This window comes from Brassica napus, chromosome A5 (genome assembly GCF_020379485.1).
Source record: "Brassica napus cultivar Da-Ae chromosome A5, Da-Ae, whole genome shotgun sequence".
In the NCBI taxonomy this organism is placed as follows: Eukaryota; Viridiplantae; Streptophyta; class Magnoliopsida; order Brassicales; family Brassicaceae; genus Brassica; species Brassica napus.
Genome location: NC_063438.1, coordinates 1,279,729 through 1,300,945, shown reverse-complemented (window position 1 = coordinate 1,300,945; position 21,217 = coordinate 1,279,729). Strand labels below are relative to the sequence as shown.

The following is a 21,217-nucleotide window of genomic DNA, read 5'->3' as shown; positions in this document are numbered from 1 at the left end:
TATATTATTAACGTGTATTTATTTTTCCGAAGAAATTCTAAAATTAAATAGGCTTAAGTTGGAGTAATTAAAAAATAGATAACCTATCAAAAATGATTTGTGCAATTGAAAGTAAAGCATGAGAAGAAAATATATGATGATTCTGGACTAATAAACAAATATTTTAAGTTTCCAAAGGATTAAATCACTTACTATCAACCAGATGATGGAGTTCATAGACCAAGCGAATGAGCGTAGACCCAATGTGAATCGTGCCGTTGCATTTATATGCTAATATCTAAAATGTTCTCTGCAATACAAATTTACTTTTTTGGTAAAAATACAGTGGTGAAAAAGTTACTATAGAGTTTGGAATATTTGTGAAGGGTATTTAATCAGGAGGTCATTGTCTTGGCACCATCATCAATGTATCATCATTCTAAATAGTTCTATGATCTATCAGATGATGTATTCGTAATATTCGTTAGTGATGTTTGACCGCTTTGTTTTCTCCCAAAGGCTAATTTCATCTTCTTTTTTTTTTCTCTTTCTAATTTCATCTTCTTATTTACGAAATTGATGTTGTTCCAACAAAAAAAAAAAGGAGTGGTCACTCATCAGAGTGTATGACAATACTCTTAGTTTATAACACATGTAAAGTCGCAATGTTATGATATATATAGTGTAGTGTTGAATAGAATTATCAAAAGTATGAACCGTTTCTCTTTCGATGAGGGTTTTTACAAATGGAGCAATCACACAATCTGTCAAAATTACAAATGATGTATGTAACCTCAGGTGACTAACAACATGGTACTTATGAATAATAACAAGAATCTGCAGTGTAAAAAATCTGAGTCATGTGACTAAAACCTTCACAACCTTTGTCTTACTGCTACCCCCAAGTTACCAATAATCATCACAAGAACACTTCCCGTTAACGAAATGATGGAATCTACTACCATCTCTCAACGTGATCTCTCGGTTTTTAATCACCGATATATACTTGAAAGCAACATGGCAATCTCCACAAACCCGCAAGGTCTTGATTATTCTAATCGGCACACCTTCAGGTAACACCATGAGCGCAAACGCAACCGCTAGCTTCTCGCTGTGCTGCACCAAGTCCGACTCTTTCTCCTCGTCATCCATATCGTGCAACACCGAAGCTGTATCAGGCTTGTATCCTTTCACCTTCATCTCGAGAGTCAGCTCTTTGAGGTATGAATAAATCTCTTTCGATTGAGACTGAGAACGATCTCCCATCTTGAACCGGTACACTTCACCTTTGTGTTCAAACCAGCTGACTCCAGGCTCTTTCTTCACGTCCCTATCTCTCATTGACTTCCTCACCTCCGAGACGTCACGCCACCTCTTAGCCGAGGCGTGAACGTTCGCAAGGAGGACGTAACAAGAAGAGTCGTTAGGGTCAATCTTGAGAATCTCTTCGAAGGCTCTCTGCGCCGTCTCTGCGTTCTTGTGTACGCTGCACGCAGACAACAACGTTTTCCATATAACAGCGTCTGGTTTCATCGGCATGGACCTTATCTTAGCCTCGGCTTGATCCAAATCCCCTGCTCGACCGAGTAAGTCCACCACGCAAGTGTAGTGCCTCAAGCTGGGCTTGAACCCGTACTTTTCAACCATCATGTCAAACAACTCAAGCCCTTTGTCTCTCAAACCAGAATGGCTACACGCGTAAAGCAAGTTGAGAAACGTGACCTCGTTGATCTCCATCTCCGTCTCCTCCACCATGGTATTAAACAGCTTGATAGCCTCTTCCCCTCGTCCGTGAAACCCATAAGCAGAGATCATCGAGCTCCACATCACTTCATCTTCATCTCCACGTTCTGAGAAAGCTTTCGCCGCGTCTTCGAGACACCCGCATTTCGAATACATGCTGATCAAAGAACTCACCACAGCTACCACCGAGCTAGCCCCGATCTTGACAGCTTCCGCGTGAACCTGCTGACCTTGACCTCTAATCGCTAAATCAGAACAAGAACTAAGCACGGTTACAAAAGTGATCTGGTCCGGTCTATAACCAGAGATTTTCATCTTCTTATACTCACAAAGAACAGTTTCAGGACACCCCTCTTGAGCGTAACCCGAGAGGAGTGTGTTCCACGCAACCAAAGTACGAACAGGCATCGACCTAATCACACTTAGCCCATCTCGCAACTTCCCATTTCTCATATACATATGAGCCAACGAACTGCTAACTACTGAATCCAACTCAAGCCCGTACTTAACCATATAGCCATGAGCCTGCTGACCTATGAACACAGACCTCAACCCAGCGCATCCGCTAAAGACACTACCGAGAGTATACTCATCAGGCGAAAACCCTAACTCATGCATCTCTCTAAACAATTTTAAACCCTCTTCGTTGCACTCGTACTGAATCAAACCCGCGATCATCGCGTTCCAAGTTGTGACTTTTCTTCCGTCAGACATTTCATCGAACACCTTCCGCGCACTAACCAAATCACCTTCCTTTACATAGCCGTTGATTATAATGTTAGATGACATGTAATGCTTCTTGTTCATGCGATCGTATAACGCCACGGCGGAAGGGAAAGCTCCGAGCTTGGAGTAGAGGGTCATGAGGTGGTTGCATATGAACTTGTCCGAGGAGAATCCGGAGACGACGAGGAGGCAATGGAGCTGTTTCGTAGACGGGAGGGATTGCGTAAAGGCGAGTGATTTGATGAATGGGGTGAAGAGAGATGTGTTTGAGAAGATGTTGAGTCCGAATCTGCGGAAAGCTTCTCGGAAGTTACGCTTTGAGCATAGACTGGCTATGGTGGTTGAAGAATCTGATGATAGTGGACGGAGAAAGGAGGATACTTGGTGTTGCATTAGAGAAGTAGCCGAATGGTATCACTACTGATACGCCGGAGATGTCGCCGGAGAAGAAGAAAACGAAAATGGAGGGAGAGTGTTTTTTTCTTCTTCTGCGTAAGTCAGCTTAATTGGGCCGTTACAAATAGCCCAATAAGTTTTATGGAGCAAGAGCGTGATTAACGGGGCTCGGGCTCGTAGAGCGAAGTTTTTAGTTAAATATAAAAAATCATCTTTTAATTTTTAACTAAAAAAAATAAGAATCGGATCTTAAATATCTATAGAATAAGAGCATAATTAATAAACATCACTCTAATTTTTTAACAATTAATTTAATAAAAATCTATATACTGCATAAATCATTGGACTAACCACTATAAATATCTATTCTATAAGGAAACAGACAAAAAAATATATTTCAAACCTATTTAACCATCATTCTATGTCAGTGCATGATGAAATTATGCAATAAAACAAGATTGTCATAATTTTTAAATTTTTCTCAAAATCTGAAGGTTAACAACCATACGAAATTTGATATTCGGTAAATGCTCTATATAATGAATTTTTCTCTGTGTAGTATTGTCTAAAAATTATTGCTCTACATTAGTATTGTTTCTAATTTTTAACTGTTAATTTAATAAAACTTCATATATTTCCTAAATTCAATGGGATAACCCCATATGAAATCTCTATTCTCTAGAGATAGACACAAAAGAAATTCTAAACCTCTTTGAAAATAATCCTAAGCCAGCACAAGATTCAACTTTGCAATAAAGCAAAATTATCATATTTTGAATTTTCCCCAAATCTGAAGGTTTAACCCTTACAAAATTAAGTTTTTCGGTAAGTACTCTTTATATTTATGTTTACACTCTTTATATAAACAAGATTGTCATAGTTTTTAATTTTTTTCTCAAAATCTGAATATTAACAACACCCATACGAAATTTGATTTTCGGTAAATACTCTATATAATGAAATTTTCCCTGTTTAGTATTGTTTAAAAATTTCTAACCAAATTATAAATTTGTATTAATGTATTATGAACTCTCTCTCATGGTGCATGAGTATTATCTTTAATTTTTTAATTGTTAATTTAATAAAAGTTCATGTATTGTCCAAATCAATGGACTAACATGAAATCTCTATTCTCTAGAGAAACGGAAGCAATAAAGATTTTAAACCTCTTTGACCATCATTATATGTCATTTTAGGATGCTGCTATTCCATAAAGGAAGATTTTTATATTTTTGATTTTCTATCAAAATCTGAAGGTTAATCCCTACGAAATTTAGTTTTTCAGTAATTACTCTATATATTGAAGTTTACACTCTTTGGTGTTGTTTAAAAATTTCTAACCACATTATACATTAATTTATGCTAAACTAACTTTCACGGTTACATATAGACATCTTTGAAATATTTTAACAATTAATTTAGTAAAAAAATTCATACTGCTTAAATCAGTGGACTAACTGTTATAAAATATTTATTCTCAAGAGAAACGGACACAAAAAATATTTTAAACCTTTTTGATCATCATCATATGTCAGTGCATGATGCAACTATGCAATAAAACAAGTTTTTCATATTTTTGATTTTTTTTCTCAAAATCTAAAGATTAACACTCCTACAAAATTGAGTTGTTGGGGCCGAAGCTCTCTCAAGTAATCACCACTGGACCAGCCCGCGCTGGTTTAGCTTTATTAATCTATTATCTTATTTCTATGTATTTGACACTTCTGAAGTGTAGCCTTACTTGATTAGAAAATCCAGAAGATACATCCATCTATGTATTAGGATAGTCATGGGCCTAGTTACAATCTAAGAGAGAGACTCACTAATCAGTTTTAATAAGAGGAAAGCTGGGAAGGATGGCTCAGATTTGAAGGATGAATCATGTGGTCTAGTTGGTTCAGAGTTTCTAGCTGAAGTAACTGATTGGTCTGTCATCACCTCTGAAAGCGATTCAAAGTGGTTTGACACTCTGATATTACCACTTAACATAGAATAAAACAATAATAATCTTTTTATTGAAAGAGACCCTGTTGGAAATGCTGACAGTAATAAAATGCTCACAACGCTCGTCTCAGCTATGGGAGAGTGTGCATTCTCGATCGTTAGAGAACCAGAACCGCAGTATTTCGATGAGGATTTTCTGCATGATTTCTGCATCTCAACACTGAAGGTTTAATGCTACATTTAGATTTTATTCGGACTTTTCTTTTTGTGATGTCGTAATTCTTGACAAACTAACCATCTCAAGGTTTTCACGTTTAGATCATTTCCTGCCTAGTTGAAGATGTAATTGCTAGTCTGTGGATTTCACCTCCCGAGCTCAAACAACTATTTGCTTCATTTCATGAAACTAGTGTAGCTTTGCACAATATAAAGCATTTTAAAAATGTTGTATACCGGAGCGCTAAATTTTCATTTTATTACAAGGTTTTTGCAGCTTTGTATATTTTTACAATATTGATGGTTGTACTTTGCAGGTTTCCATGGCGTTCGAATTATGTATTGGAACAGTGTGGAATTGTGTTAGACTCATCTGTCTGAAATTTGTAAATGTTGAGTCTAACTCATCTGAGGATTTTTTTTTTGTCCGCAGAAGCAATTATTGATTTTGTTAGCGAAGCATGTAGCAAATATGCATTTTATTTGGATGTTCTCGAGCTACATATTGAACAAAAAATTGAGAAGCTTGTTTTGTTTATTCTAGAAAATTGGTCTGAAGCTAAAAACCTTATCACAAGGTTACGAGACATGTTACCATGCATTATACTTTACTTGTTATTTGTTGTTGCCATTTACAAATAACTTGAACTTATATTCTTACATAACATATGTAGAAATTCTTGCTTATGAGAAGTTAGTTTATGTGTGCTCAGGATTATGTCGTGCAAATCAGTTAAAAATAGCTAATATCCTTTTGAAAGATGTTTTCATCACAAAAGATCTATTTGTGGAAAGAGCAAGAGTTTTAACATGGAAAGCAAGAATGACAACAACTAATAATGCTGAACCTTTAAAAGAGTGTGTTCGTTATTTATCAGAATCAATATTTTTTGTGCACTTTTTTTGTGCAGTTTTTTTTTGTGCACTATCACAAGCAATATCTATCTTGGTATTTATTAACTAGCTTGATGTTTAACAACTTAACTACCACTCATTTTTTTGTGTGAATGATTTCTTTGTCATTAACACATGAAATCATATTTAATGAGAACCATGAGACTTTGTGTTGCTTCCAACTTATTATTGCATATTTCTTAAGAGCGTTATGCATCCAAGAAACTGAACCACAATTCAAGGTAACATCATTTAGTTCTGTCGATTTTTTTTTTGGTTTCTAATGTCTATGTTTTTCTTATGATGCTATTTTCTTTACTTATTATCTTATTTTTGTGTGCGCATTAACACCTTTTTGAATCTTTGGGTATGGATTCAGTCTAGTGACATTATTTCTTTGGAAAATGTGATTTCTCTATTGTTCAATGTAATGGATTTAGTCTCAACAAAAGTAAATTTGTAATTTTATCATATTAGAATTTGTGCTCTTGGGATATACATTGTTTTACATTTTTTCTAGCTTTTAATAATTTTATTTCCCTCCAATTTTAGAGACGGATAGAGCTCCATCAATGCATATATGACTTGATGTTTAGAATCTTCAAATGGAAAAATGTCTGATTGAAGATTTCTTTGGCAATATTGTGGGATTATAGACGACTAAGTCATGCATTATGTCGCTGTCCAATAAATGATGTTGTCATCATGGAAAATCATGCTACTTTGGTGAAATATCAAAGTCAACATATTTTTGGAAAAGTTGTTTGCAGGTTTCAAAAGCAAAATCAATTGGGTTCGAGCTGAGCATACATGAATCAGACATCACAATAGATGAGATTAACCGCACAGCTTCCAAACTAGTCTCAAGTGTAAGAAACTAGATGTATCTATTATTTTCTTCTAAAGTATGCTGTTGGGCTAACATGTGATGATTTTGTCTCCCATAATATATTTCTCAGTTTCTCGTCTTTTGTTGTTGCAACTCTCTATTATGATCTTTGTGAAATAGAATGACCATGTGGTAATTTATATGAGGCAATATATTTTTTAATTATGAGAGTATCTCTAAAAGCAATTTCATGCTCCAAAAGATTAAGTGCAAATTACAAAACAATAAACAACACAAAGATAACACAACAAATTTGAAAACGATGATTTACAATGCAAGAAGTTCAACATGGTGGCAACTATGAACGGATCAAAACTCAAAACACAGCAAGCCCACCCTTTAGATATAGAAGTATCAAAACATAACTGAAAAACTACAAAATTCATGTAAACCTCCCCATTTGATAGTATTGGGCCTTAGATCATCATGTCACATTAATTGGACTTTTGAGGCCTATGTATGAACTGAACCGGGCAAATTTAACTTTGCCGGTTTAAAACATTCCTATAAACCGATAAAATAAAGGCAGGACTTTAGTCATCTCGTGGGTGGGTAAGTGTGCAAGTTGGGTTAAGTTTGGTGCCTCCCCCCAGGCACACTTGTTCGGTTTGTATCAACTTTATATCTTTTACAAAAAGCATCCACTAAAACTGTATTAAGTTTTCTTATAATATTTCAAAGTTTATGAACTTTAATTATTGGTTTGTAAGTTTCTGACAATTATAGAACTTATAATAGGGCATTAAGCATTCTGAGCTGGAAGGGGAGACAAGCAAAATGCCTACCGAATGATAAAACAAAAAATCTTTAACTAGGACATAAAGAAAATAAAAAATGTCACAAATCACACCAAGAACATAATATTTGTGAAAACTGAAAACAGAGTTTGTCATGGTTCAAAACCTCACTATAATATGATAGATGGAATATGCTCATTTAACGTAATTATACTAATTTTTCCCGAATGTGTATCCTATAATGATCCTTTCATGTCTTTCACTTTATGGCCAACCCACTAAATTTCTAAATACAACGCAGAGAGAGAATAAAGTCGAGAGAGAGACCAAATCAATTAGACGGCAAATAATGCGAATAAATCAAATAAAATAACACCACCAAAAATCAATAATATTTGTATTTTGGAATTAAAAGAAAAAAAAAGGATTTATATGTGTGTTTCCAGAAGAACATGATATTATATCAATCGCCATAAACAACAATAAGAAGACAAAACGAACCAGCAACGCGACCTCTAAACGCTTCAAGACCTCTCCTTTCCTCAAAAAAAAATCTCCCCCATAAATAAATAAATCTTCAAACACACAGAGATAAACAAACCCATCGATTCTTCTGGAAATAAAGGTATGAAACTTTCTATCAATATATTCGATTTCTCTTTTAGTGTATTTTTTGACAATGGTGCATATGTGTAACGTTTTCTCTCCATGTTGTTGCTTTAAATGAAAAAAACATTTACTTTTGATTGAATTTGAATCTTCCTGGGTTGGATGAATATTTCAGTTTTGTGGGGTCTTATTGTATTAATTACATTATTGTCAGAATCTCTAGTCCCTTTGCAACCTTTTTCCTATTCATCTCGTTTTAATTGAAAAAGACACAACCTTTGAATACTCAGGGACTTGTTTGGTTTTGGGTTTTGTCAGCTCTTTGCAGCTGTTGTGAAAGATGATGTTTTTACACAGCAGTGTTAGACATGGATTGTCATTGTCTCTTGGTGTCATCAGTGTTATCAGTTGGGGTGTGGCCGAGATACCACAGATTATGACTAATTACTGTGAGAAATCCACTGAAGGTCTCTCTATTGCCTTCTTAACAACCTGGATCATTGGGTAAAAAATTATCATAACAACTTCTTTTGCTTTTTTTTTTACTTACATGTTCATGATTCTGATTGGTCTGTTTGTGTAGAGATATCTTCAATCTTCTTGGCTGCTTGATGGAACCAGCTACTGTAAGTTAAACTTCAGAACAAACTAATATTGTTGTTTTACTTTTAGCTAACTTTAAATTTACAAATCCATTTTTGCAGCTTCCAACACAGTTCTACATGGCATTGGTAAACTACAAAAGAGAGCTGAAGCATCTTATTTTTATTTTTTTTACAATGGTTGTTTGGTTCTTAGCTTGATTTGTTTGATATGTTTGCAGTTGTATACAGTGACTACATCAGTTCTCTTTGTCCAATCTATCTATTACGGCCATATCTACCCACGGTTGAAGAACAAAAGAAACCAGATGGTATACTATTTGATTCAAGATTCTTTCTTGTTCTCAAGGATGTTAATAATGTGTAGATACTAAAACAGCTCTTGAGTATTGTATTGTTTGGTATAGGTTGAAGCAGAACGGATATCAAACATATGCAGTGATGCGAAGATTCCGAGTAGATGGAGGAATAGCTGCTCTGATGCTACTACTCCTTGTGGCGTTCAGACCACACCTATCACCATGATTCCTGGGAGTCACCGGACTAGTTTCACCGGAAGAGAACTATTCTACACGTAATGCCTGCAATTTAGATTCACTCTCATTGTGATTTGTGAAAGTTAGTTTGACGTTTTTTGCGTTTATGGTTATTGTCAGGTCGGCAAGATCTTTGTCGAGTAGTCATACACCACCAGCTGGATCTGTACTAGCTCAGAGAATGGCTCGTGGTCAAAGTGAACCAACTCTTGAAGAGCCTTTGCTTCCTGATGACGCCACGTTTCCTTCAATGCCTCCTTCCACCAAATCATTGTTATGCGTGGTTAGAGCCTTGTAACACAATGCTCGGTTTCAGTTTCTCAATTCTAAGTGGTTTCATTCTCTCTATTATAGGTCTCAGTGTTCATGTTTCTTGGAACATTCAACATCTCTAGCTTGCTTAGTGAACCAAGAACTATGGCTTTAGGAGAGAGTGATCGAGTATTTGTGGTTCGAGCAGCAAGAAAGCTTTTGCAGGTACTCAAAACTATCATATTCATTTCTGGTGGACCCTTTCTTGAATCTTTATAAGTTGTTCTGTTTCAGGTAACTAGTGGGAACTTAGCAGAACATAGCGGTGGAGAGAACAGCAGGATTGGGATGTGGTTGGGTTGGGCAATGGCATTCATCTACATGGGTGGAAGGCTTCCTCAGATATGTCTTAATATGAGGAGAGGACATGTTGAAGGATTGAATCCATTGATGTTCTTCTTTGCATTAGTTGGGAACATGACTTATGTAGGAAGGTAAAAGATCGATGAAATCTTTATTTTTGCTTCGAGTTTAAAGAATCTCTGGTGGGTTTTTTGAGCTTTCTTGTTTTTGGTTGCAGCATCCTTGTGGCCAGTGTTGAATGGTCAAAGATTGCACCGAATCTACCATGGCTTGTTGATGCAGGAGGATGTGTTATTCTCGATTTTCTTGTAAACAATCTCACTCTCTCTCGTCACCTTCTTTGATTCCTTTCTTTGCCACTGAGTTTTAACTTTGTTTAATTCTTTTTTTTTCAGATTCTGCTTCAGTTTTTCCACTTCCGGTGTCGCAAAGACACAGATTCTGAGAAGAAGTATGAAACAGCAGAAGCTGTTTAAGGCTTGGCTACTCACTCCCAAACATGGATGCCTTGAAGAGAAAACAGTTTTGGATTCTGATCTGACCAATCAAGATTCATCTCATTCTATTTTTTATATATTCTTTTACACAACATTCAAAATTTTGTGCTGATAAACAACTACTTGCTTGTTCTGAGTTTTAAATAATATTAGATGTTTTATGGTTTCAAATTCATCTCTTATGATATATATCACTGCTTGAGACCAAGCATTTAACTATGAAACTAGTCTGAACAAAGTGAAAATCAAGAGCATGAATGGAAGTAACTCATTTTGAGAAACATAACTATGATTCAATTATCTCAAATTTATCCTAAATCGACTACAGACATGGTTTGGTGATCATTGTTTGGGACGTAACTTAATAAAACTTTATGTGGTCTATAGAATATTTTGATGTAGATATGTATATGGTTTTAAATTTTAAATAAAAAATACTGCTACACACATATATATATATTTATTTATTTATAATTCTTAAATAAATATTTAATTTAAGTATTATTTTATTTTTTTAGTTTTTACGAATCCGGATCCGGATATCCGCGGGTAATGTAATATTTAGACGGATATCCAAAATCCAGATATCTGAAAGTCACGAATCCGGATCCGGATATCAAACCAACGAATCCGACGGATCTGGATCCGAATCCGGAAAAATTTTCGGATATCCGAATCCGTTCGAGGCCTAACTACAGTACAGCCCAATCAATTGCCGCATAGTCAAAAAGTTTAACTACTACTTGTAGTCTTTATGAAAAGTTTGTTAATCCAACAAAGATTCTGACTGACACAAGTCATACAAAGTACCCAAAAGAAAAGTCTGTTAGAAACAGAAAATGGCGCGTGCGGGAAAACAGCAATATCAGGTTAGGGTTTTGTAAGGTGGCGAGATATTAGGAGGTGACGTAGCTGTCAAGATTGCTATGTTAAGTATGTTCCAGAGATTGGATGTTGTTGACGAACTTCCAATGGCTGAGGAGAAAGCTTTAGAAGGAAGAAAGAGAGAGAAACCATTTTCTTGAAAACAAACCTTAATTAGAAAAAACAAAGGAGGGGAGAGAGAAGAGAGAGTTTGGTGAAGAGGAGGAGAGGAGCCAAACAATCAGCGGCAGCGACTTGAAATCTCCGGTGGTTTCGTTCGCTGGCCGCGACAACAACAACAGACAAGCAATAGAAGACAATGGTGTTTATTATGTTTTGGTCGTTCCTTTGAGTCTAAAGCTTTGAGAAGAATATGGGGAGGAAGAAAAGCAGTCATGTCCATAGTGCTCCTTCTGACGACGACGACAACAACATGTATTCTAAAGATTCTAAACCCAAGAGGATCTACCAACTCTGGCCTGGCAACAATGTATGTATGCCTTTCCTTTGACAAGAAAAGTGCTTTGTAATGTCCTCTTTCTTGCAACCCACGGATCTTCCTCTGTATTGGAAGCTGAGATTGGTGATTTAGGGTTCATTTTATTTTTCTCTCCTTAACTTAATGCTTGGGATCGATCTGATACGAAATCCTGATCTCTTTAAGTTTAATACATTTGATATGGTTATGGTGGGTCCTGAGATTTTAGAAGTTATAGATAATTTAGTAAGAGTTTATATAAAAAAAATATTTTAAAAACTGGAAATATATAAATGTAAAAATTTTACTAAAATTTCTAGGACCATAGACCAATGTTTCACTAGATATGCTTAGAACCGGTTCTGGATATGGTTTGGTCTTTAGCTCTTTAGCATAGTAACTAGCTATTTCTTGCCTCACAAGCATGACATGAAGTACTACTCAGTGTTTTGTCTACGTGAATGTCTAAATTGCAGCTTGACTTATTATGTTTCATGTTTTAGAAATTTTATTGTGGAGGGAGACTAGTCTTTGGTCCAGATGCATCTTCACTTCTTCTGACCACAGCTATGATTGGAGCTCCTGCTGTCACTTTCTCCATCCGAATGGCTTTCATGATCGGCAAGCGCTATCCTTTGTTCCACACTCTTGTCTTGATGGGTTCCCTTTTGCTCACTGTCTTGGTAATAACCCTAAACCGTTACTTGCGTCTTAAGCTATGTTTGCCCTCCTGCATCTCTTCACGTTTCTCTTCTTCACAGGACTTCACGTTTCTCTTCTTAACTTCATCGAGAGACCCAGGGATCATCCCAAGGAACAAAGACGCACCTGAAGGAGAAGGGCTTCATAAGATCACTCAGTCCTCAGAGTGGGTAAACAACAAGCTCGGTAGCACAAAGTTACCTCGAACCAAAGATGTGTTGGTGAATGGATACACTGTCAAAGTTAAGTTCTGTGACACTTGTTTGCTTTACCGTCCTCCTCGCGCCTCTCACTGCTCCATCTGCAACAACTGTGTCCAAAGATTTGATCATCATTGTCCATGGGTGGGCCAGTGCATCGCTTTAGTAAGTCAAAAATGTTTTTTATTTGAATCTCATGTAACAAAAACGTGTGTGAGTGTGTATATAAACGGCTTGTCTTTTGCAGAGAAACTATCCTTACTTCATTTGTTTCATATCAACATCGACACTCCTCTGCTTGTACGTCTTTGTCTTCTCATGGGTCAGCATGCTTGAGGCACACGGCAAGATGTTGTTAATGATTATTACGGATGACGCAATATTTATTGTTCTCATTGTCTACTGCTTCGTTGTTGTCTGGTTTGTTGGTGGACTCACTGTGTTTCACCTCTATCTCATCTGCACCAATCAGGCAAGATCCTTATATAAACTCTTGTCTGATTATTGCAGCTATGTTTTGGTTCTGATTGTATGTTTTTGCAGACAACTTATGAGAATTTTCGATACCGATATGACAAGAAAGAGAATCCTTACGGAAAAGGTCTATTCAAGAACCTATACGAGTTGTTCTTTGCTAAGATCCCACCTCCAGTGATCAACTTCAGAGACTGGGTTCCAGAGGAACCTGACGTGGAGGTTGGTTCCATTGCATCAGAGCTAGACAGAGCCTTTGGACCACGGGGAGAAAATAAACATGATATGGATATGGAAATTGGAGATTGGAAAGCTAGCAAGGGAGGTTTGGTTCTCCAGACACTGGAGTATGACAACAACAACAAAATTGAAGAGACTGTTAAGAAGAAAGGTTTAAGTGATGGAACTGCAGAGACCAACACAATGTTTGATGTGAGATCGAGATAAGATAAAGAGATCTGTTGTGGAATCTTTGCGCCTGTAAAAATTAAAACCTTGATTGCTTGTGTAAACTACTTTCTTACTTCTAAAGCCACACACTTTTGTCTCCAAATAGTAAACGTTTTCAGATCAGAGAAAAGCTTAGGAGTAGTAGTTTTGGGCATATTATCCTAAACTCCAAAACCGAACCAAAAAATCCGAGACCGAAACCGGATCGAAAGTTACAAAAACCCAAACAATTCCTATTTTTCTAAGCAAAAAAAAATGAAACTGAAACGAAAACCGACCAGATACTCCAACATCTTAAATATAATGAAAATATTAATTAATTCAAATTTTATATAAAATATAATTTATAAATAAAAATATCTAAAAAAATTATTTACTCAAATATTTTTTGGGTATTCCAGATTTAACTCGAGTTTTTGAGATTTTCAAGGGTTTTTTGGCTTTAAATCCAAACCAAAAAGCCGAACTATTTTTAATTTAGTTTCACTTCGAGTTTTAATGTAGACTATTGCAGGGTCCTTTCTTGCATTGCAAGGTTCTTCATAACATTTTCTTCGTTGTCCCTCGCTCATAAGATACATCATATCATAAAGTGATAAAACCATTTAGGAACCAACACATGTAAAAAAAATACTGACGGATAGAGCATACAAGAATCATTACAATGAAATAATAGAGAATCACTTTCAAGATAACAATAATAACAATAATGAAGAAAAGGAACAGAACATTAACAGCGAAGGCAAACACAGAATCTAATCCACATCCCAAAGATACCCTATACAAAGATGGTCCCAAAACCGTAGGATACGTCTCATCTAGTGAAGCTTCTCCAGTCTCTCGGACAGGTTAAAGCAGAGAGCAGCACCTGAAAAGAATGTTTAATATAAGAACACACTCACATGAGCTTTAGCCTGAAGTTTCGATATCTTTCCCATGATCTTCCGAAAGATTCCTCTTCAATCTCCTCAACCAAATGTCACAATCCAAAGGATACGGCGTCCCACACAGACTATCAACGTAATCAGAAAAGGCCTTTAAAATGGTCGAGACATCGCCAAGCTTCTGCTGTATCAACCTCTTAGACCAAGAGGTCTCTCTCCACTGAAGAGCTCCTTCAACCGAATCCAAATCAGGCAAGTCCCCTCCACAACAGAAGTAAAGCATGTAGATCAAGCTCTCCGCATCAGAGGCAGCACAGAGCTTCCCTTCTTGGAGTGCATAAGTAGATGAGAAGTGAAGATTCATCGCCGGTCTATCTCTCTCCTCAAGCACCGCGTGACCCCAACCTATTAATACAAAGTAAGGTAGCCTCACACCAGATGTAACATAAACCACATTCTCCGGTCGGATATCGCCGTGGCGAATCCCACCTGAAGAAGAGGAGGAGAGCGCAGATAAACAATCATGGCAGCATCTGATAGCTTCTTCTGGTCCAAACATGCCTTCATTCACTAAGTCAGCGACCGTCTCGCCGACAGGAATGGTCGCAAGGATGGGAGTTCCGCACCAAGGATGATCACAACGTCCACCTGAGCTCGGTTTCTGGCATTGCCCCGGGTGAATTACCCGACCAGAGCCGTGGAGCTCCGGCAAGTACTTGCTAGAGAGCCCTCTCTGCTTCATAACGCTTAATACTTTAGTCTGTCTTTGCACTTGGTACCATAAGTTCATGTCTTCCCAAGCAGGCTCAAGCTGTGAAGGAGGAGAGCCAACGTAGAGAAACACAGCCCTTCCTGAGTCGTCATCATCCTCCACTGGTGATGCAATGTGATGAGGAAGAGACATGTGGCTAATCTGATAGCCTTTTTGGTAGTTTGAATCCTCCAACCACAGAACAGATCCAACTTCAAGCTTCATAGACTCTCCACGCTCTTCTTGTTCTTCTTGAACTTCGACGATTTCAGGAGACCTAAACGCACCGTTTCCGTTGAGGCTAGTATCCTCCCCCAAGTGCCTCTCCTGTCTTCTTGAGTGAAGGCGAGAGGTGTGATCAGCGGCTAAGTCTTCAATAGAGTGCCTAGGCGGTCCAAAGAACTGCATTATACTGTGGTACGTAGCAAAGACTACCTGCAAAGTACCAATGTCTCCCCAGTTTGCATTCCCCAGCTTGTTCCATATCCTGTCAACCGGCGACACTGAGATCTTGGAATGGTTTTTAATCCACTCCGCAGCGCAGTCATAAACACTGTTCACGTCGAAGTCGAGTTTACTCACGTCCCCTTCCACTTTCACTACGCAGCCGTACTGCGTATCAGCCACGAGGATGAAGACACAGTTTGAGCTTTGAGAGAAATCCAAACGGCTGACGCTTCTCGCTATGAGTATACGCAAAGCATAGAAAAGAGCCTCCCCTAAGAGAGGTAACGAAGGCTGATGATGATCGCTCTCAATGTCAGGTCTTAGGAGAGCGAGCTCGAGAATGTGATCCCACTTCCCGTGCGGATGACGTGGGTTTTTTAACAGAACGCCGGTTGCTGAAAGATCCTCGAGCTTCCCGAGAGCTAACGCTTGCTCAGCTTGGTAAAACTTAAGATTCTGATTGTAGAGACAACCCACGGAGAAAGGAACAGGCTCGTCCTCCTGGCTCCAAAACGCTTCCCACAGGGTCTTGACAGTAGCGTGCAAGAAGTCTTCTATTGCTAGATATGCATTTGCCTCCATGGAAGCTGAGGTTGAAGCGTAAACGGCGTTTGGCATTCGAGTTAGCTGCTGGAAGGAGACTCCTTCCAGCGCGTAGTCGAATTTTTGCAGCTCCACGAGCTCAAAAGGAGGGTCGAAAACCGGTTCATTGCTCTCTGAGTTTTGTAGTGATAGAGAGAACCAGTCTTGGAGCTTGTCGGTGAAATGCTCGCTGTTGGTGAACCTGGTGAGGAACTCTCGTCGGGTGCGAGATCGGCTTCCTGATGAGACGCTTGATCGCTTTGTAGTTGTGCCAGACCCGGTGGATTCAAGGTCTGGTGATTTACCTGTTAAGAGAGTAAGTGGTTTCAAAAGGTTTAGTGACAAATCATTACAGAACCTGCCACTGTTTCTATTAGAGGGAAGAGAGTAGTACTTCAGTCTTATGGAACAGAACAAATGTAAAACAGATAGTGAGAATGAACAATCAATATAGATATAGCATCTTTTAGTATCAATCATTACAGAACCTGCCACTGTCTTTGCAATAACTCTTTCTATTATAGAGAACAGTGTTAGGATCCAAATGTGGTTTTAATAGTAACATAAACATATAAATTTTTGTTACTATTAGCTGCGGTGCGGTTTTGAATTGTCACCATTCGAAGCCTTAGATGGGACGAAATGGAACAAATCTAAAGCAGATAGTGAGTATGAAAGAATCAATAAATCTTTCAAATTTGAAGTTATTAGGGTAGTATCATCAAGTAGAATTCAATCTTTCTCAAGTCTATCACTAAAGCTAATGCTCATTCTAAAAAGGATGAATCAAACAGTGTGAGACCCAGTTCTAGACAAGCAAATTCAAAGTGAAAGCTGAGAGAGAATTGGGAAAAGCTTAGGGTTTCTTTTATCAGATGGGTAACAAGAAGGAGATCTGGTAATGAAGAAAGCACGAACCTTTCATTACAGAAGATGAGAGTCTTCAGCTTCTTCTTCTAGTCTCTGCTCTGTAGTTTTTCTTCGTCTTCGTTTAGGATTTCTCTCTACCTAAGCCTAGCTGACCTGTCTTTCTCTTTACCTTTTTTTATTGTTAGTAAAATTCTTTCTTTGGGTATTTTGTTTGGTTTTATATGTTTTATTTTATTTTTTTATTGCAAAGACAGGTCAAAAGTACGAAACGCTTAACCATTATTAAGTAATAAATTAATCAAATTAATAGGGGGGCGTTGAAAGACTGCGGTCTTACTGTATATTCAACATATATTCTCCAACTTTATTGTAAAAAAATAACATAAGGAAATTTAGCATTAAAAAGTGCATTAACTCGGTTTTCATCCGCAAACAGAATATGAATATGGCAAAGCCTCCTCCAATCATCTTTCCCAATAAACAATTTTTTTTTTCAATAAACAAAATTTTATTTCCTACATTAATTAAAAATTGTAAAAAATTAACATAAATAACTCGATTAATTTACCCAATTTTTATTAATTCTTTCATTAAAAATTACAAAAAATCTAAATAATATAAAAACAAAGAATCAACACGAAGCTGAGAACAACTAAGAATTTGTGCAACACACAGAAATATAAATCTAGTTTATAAAATTATCTAGTATAGTAGTACTAGTATATATATATATATATTATATCTCAAATATATAAAGTGGTAGATAGATTCTACAGACAAAACGTATACCGACTACACAGATACTGCTAGATTTCATCTGTAGAAAACATTAAAAATACTACAAAAAAAAAAGCCTAAAAATAAATGATTGAATTAAATTTATTGAGAGGTAGTTGAGTTTTAGACAACATTCTTAAGACTATGAGCCAAGCTTTTTTACCCAGTGCCGGCCGACTTATGTCTTTTTTTTTTCCATCAATTTTAATTAATTAGAAGGGACGAAGCCCAATATCCTTACAAAGGCCCAAAAGACCATGCCAAAGAAACTGAAACAAAATACAACAATGAGTTTAGCCCAAATAAACCCACCGACACGGATGAAAACCCTAGACACGTGTCGTCAAACCCTAGAGCCGCCTCCACCCGACGGATTCGCCGTAAACTAAACAGCACCGCATCGGAGGTAGGCGCTGCAAATACCTCCACCACCGGAGATTCTTCCACAGAGAGCAATAATCGGACATACCGAAATCTCATCTGTATCACCACAACACACTCGGGAGTAAATCCCGATCCCACAAACTCTGCTTTCTTCTCTTGTTATCTTCCTTGTTATCAGAGAGTTTCATCCTCTTCGGAGATCTCATCCAATCTGACCTAACCAACATCGTGAAGACAAGAGATACGACCAACCACCCATAAAAAAAAACAGTAGCTAAAACCCAAAATTCTACGGGTTCCAAGCCGGCAAAGTAGAGCTTTGAGAGCCTCTACCCTCCGGAGACAATAGCCGGCGACGACGGAGCTGTGTAAGCCTCTCCATCCCAGAGACAAGACCGGCGACGACGGAGTTGACGAAACCTCCACCTCCCGGAGAAAGACCGGCGACGACGGAGCTGTAGAAGCCTCCACCTCCCGGGATCGAACCTTGGTCTGGCGAAACATCTTTCCACCGCCGTGACCCTCCATACGACCGCGTCTTTACTCCAGACGCCGAGCCACCACGAAGACGGAGACTGGGCCAGAACCAGAGCTTAGACAAAGCGATAGATGAAAGGAAACGAAGGAAAAGCAAGAAAGAGACTTTAAACGAAGAAAAAAGGGTTCCGGCGATGGCACGGTCGCTCACGCGCCGGCCATACGCCGGACCCAAACCAGATCGCATTTCTCTCTCTCTCTCCAACCTTAGTGCTATTGATTGCAACCGGCCCACTTATGTCTACCTCTCCAAATTTATTGAATCATTTGCATAGTTCTCCTAGCTTGTCCCACTACATCATAGATAGTTGATCAAGATCTAAAAGTGATAATTCTGATAAACAAAGTGTCAGAGTGAGAAAATCATGTATGATCATGCATGTGATGTGATGGAATTTAAAGATCTGTTGGAATTGGCCAATTGGGTAACAAATATGCAAGAGAATTCTTCATGGATTTTAAGAAAACTACTACAAAACGACTATAATTAATATGTTAAATGGACTATACAATTTACTACTTTATCTTATTTTGTCAACGACTATACAATATATATATACCATTACAAAAAAAACACAACCATTTCTCTACTTTCTTGATCATTTTAACAAAATCGTGGTGGTAATTAAAGGAATAAAAACAGTATCTGGATTTCACAAAAGAACCTTCTTTTGTGCAAGGACTACCTCATAAATGTCTTACTTTTAAAATTGGGCCCTAAATTCAAAAATACATAAGCCCGAGGCCAGACAGCTACATGCTCTCTCACGTGAACAAAAAAAATACAATTTATAATTGGAAATAACGGTTATAGAGATAATCTAGCAAAAATAAAAACTGAAAATGACAAGTAATAACAAATTTATATTAGAAAAAAATAAAACAGCTAAAAAACAACGGACCAGAAACACGTCTTAGCAAACCAAAAAAATATCTGATTAAGAAACACCAAATCCGAACGTCTAATCTCGGGCGTTTTTGTTTTTGCCGCTTCTTAAGAACTTACCTTCTTTGTCACGAGCAATCACCACCGAACAAATAGAGAACAAGTCAAAAAGTACAAAAGGAAAAAGAGAAAGCCTCTCCATGACCGCTGGAGAAGCATCATCTAAATGAGGAAGGACGGTGACGACTAGGACGTGGTTGAGAGAGTTTTCTATTACGACAATTTTCTTAGTTGATATTTTCGAAAGTGAGTGTGATGTTTTGGGTGGAATCCTCCAATACATCACGGCGGGAAAAAGAAAGAAATAATTGTTACCTAATACCTAGTAATATTTGGAATACGCCAATGCAACTGACCATGTGTTTCTTACAAGTTTATCACCGAGTAAATCGTTGGAATGATTCGTGAATCTCAAAATTGGATCGACCGAATCATTTGTTTTTTTTTTTGGATACAGCTTAAATGCATACGATTTAGAAGATACCAAATTAAAATTCACCTAAGCTTGAATTCTCTACTTAAAACAAATTAAAATGTATGCTACATACCAACAGATAGTTGGCATACTAGATAAAATTCTTATATTACCTAACAGAAATTTATGAGGTCATGAGTTCAATTTCTGTTGGGAGAAGTCAGTTCTTCCAAGAAGAGTTGATGTGGAATGGTTTGAACCTCATCTTAGATGATGTGCATATTTTTGGACCTAGGACTTCTATACATTCAAAAATGATATATATATATATATATATGTACTGTGGTTGATAACATTACATTCATCAGAAAAACTGATATATGTGAACTTGGGATTTCAAACGCACCCCTACAAGTAGTTCAGTTGAGCTAATAATCGGTGAGTCTGGCGACAGTTGTACACACGTCTCTACTTGTAAACACAATTCGTTAAATTTGTTTCCATGAGAACAAACTTCTTATATTAACGTCAACTCACCAGTTAATTAACATAATTATATACAAAACATATCTACTAATAATAGGAATCCTAATTAATTCTAAAGGTTGTGAATCCCACTTGTTGAAAAGTTGTGTCTTTTCTAAAAAATATTAAAAAGGGTTGTGTCTTTTCAAAAGTTCAGTGTTATAAGGTTGTGTCTTTTCTAAAAATTCATATAAATATATTTTAAAAAGTGAAAAGTTGTGACTATTCTATAAGCATCTTTTCAAAATAACTATTTTTAAATTGAAAGAATGTGACTATTCAAATTGAAGAGTTGTGACTATTCAAGGTTAAAAATTGTGACTATTCAAGTTGAAGAGTTGTGACTATTCAAGTTGAAGAGTTGTGACTATTCAAGTTGAAGAGTTGTGACTATTCAAATAAATTTTTAAAATCTATAAATAGTCTTTGACATGCATTTCTCAAAATAATTTTTTTCACTAATTTAATTAATTATAAAATGGTGAAAAAGTTCTATGATGTTATTTATAAAAGTTTGTGTCTTTTAAATAGAGATTCTTGAGTATGAT

At 37.1% G+C, this 21,217-nt stretch overlaps 4 protein-coding genes across 5 annotated transcripts; 2 read left to right on the top strand and 2 right to left on the bottom strand.

Annotated features, from left to right (window-relative positions):
• Positions 1–679: 679 nt before the first annotated feature.
• LOC106450681 (pentatricopeptide repeat-containing protein At2g41080-like) lies at positions 680–2,972 on the bottom strand. Its single transcript, XM_013892395.3, has one exon. The coding sequence runs from the start codon at positions 2,839–2,841 to the stop codon at positions 886–888; it is 1,956 nt and encodes a 651-aa protein (XP_013747849.2). The 5' UTR covers positions 2,842–2,972; the 3' UTR covers positions 680–885.
• Positions 2,973–7,961: 4,989 nt separating this feature from the next.
• Positions 7,962–10,554, top strand: LOC125575608. 2 transcript variants are annotated; one of them, XM_048779488.1, is made up of 11 exons: positions 7,962–8,149; positions 8,452–8,637; positions 8,717–8,759; positions 8,838–8,864; positions 8,957–9,046; positions 9,143–9,309; positions 9,392–9,554; positions 9,626–9,748; positions 9,818–10,017; positions 10,104–10,194; positions 10,282–10,554. In XM_048779488.1, exons 2-11 carry the CDS (start codon positions 8,474–8,476, stop codon positions 10,360–10,362), a joined length of 1,149 nt encoding a protein of 382 aa, XP_048635445.1. In that variant the 5' UTR covers positions 7,962–8,149; positions 8,452–8,473; the 3' UTR covers positions 10,363–10,554. The 2 variants fall into 2 exon arrangements, with proteins under 2 accessions (XP_048635445.1, XP_048635446.1); XM_048779489.1 differs by lacking the exon at positions 7,962–8,149 and having other exon boundaries at positions 8,433–8,637.
• Positions 10,555–11,224: 670 nt separating this feature from the next.
• Positions 11,225–13,709, top strand: LOC106454523 (probable protein S-acyltransferase 2). The gene is made up of 5 exons (XM_013896640.3): positions 11,225–11,737; positions 12,229–12,408; positions 12,487–12,792; positions 12,875–13,099; positions 13,171–13,709. The coding sequence occupies exons 1-5, from the start codon at positions 11,621–11,623 to the stop codon at positions 13,546–13,548; spliced, it is 1,206 nt and encodes a 401-aa protein (XP_013752094.2). The 5' UTR covers positions 11,225–11,620; the 3' UTR covers positions 13,549–13,709.
• Positions 13,710–14,171: 462 nt separating this feature from the next.
• Positions 14,172–17,313, bottom strand: LOC106450548. Its single transcript, XM_013892229.3, has 2 exons — positions 17,134–17,313; positions 14,172–16,520 (listed from the first exon to the last, which is right to left on the bottom strand). Exons 1-2 carry the CDS (start codon positions 17,138–17,140, stop codon positions 14,461–14,463), a joined length of 2,067 nt encoding a protein of 688 aa, XP_013747683.2. The 5' UTR covers positions 17,141–17,313; the 3' UTR covers positions 14,172–14,460.
• Between the last annotated feature and the right edge of the window lie 3,904 nt (positions 17,314–21,217).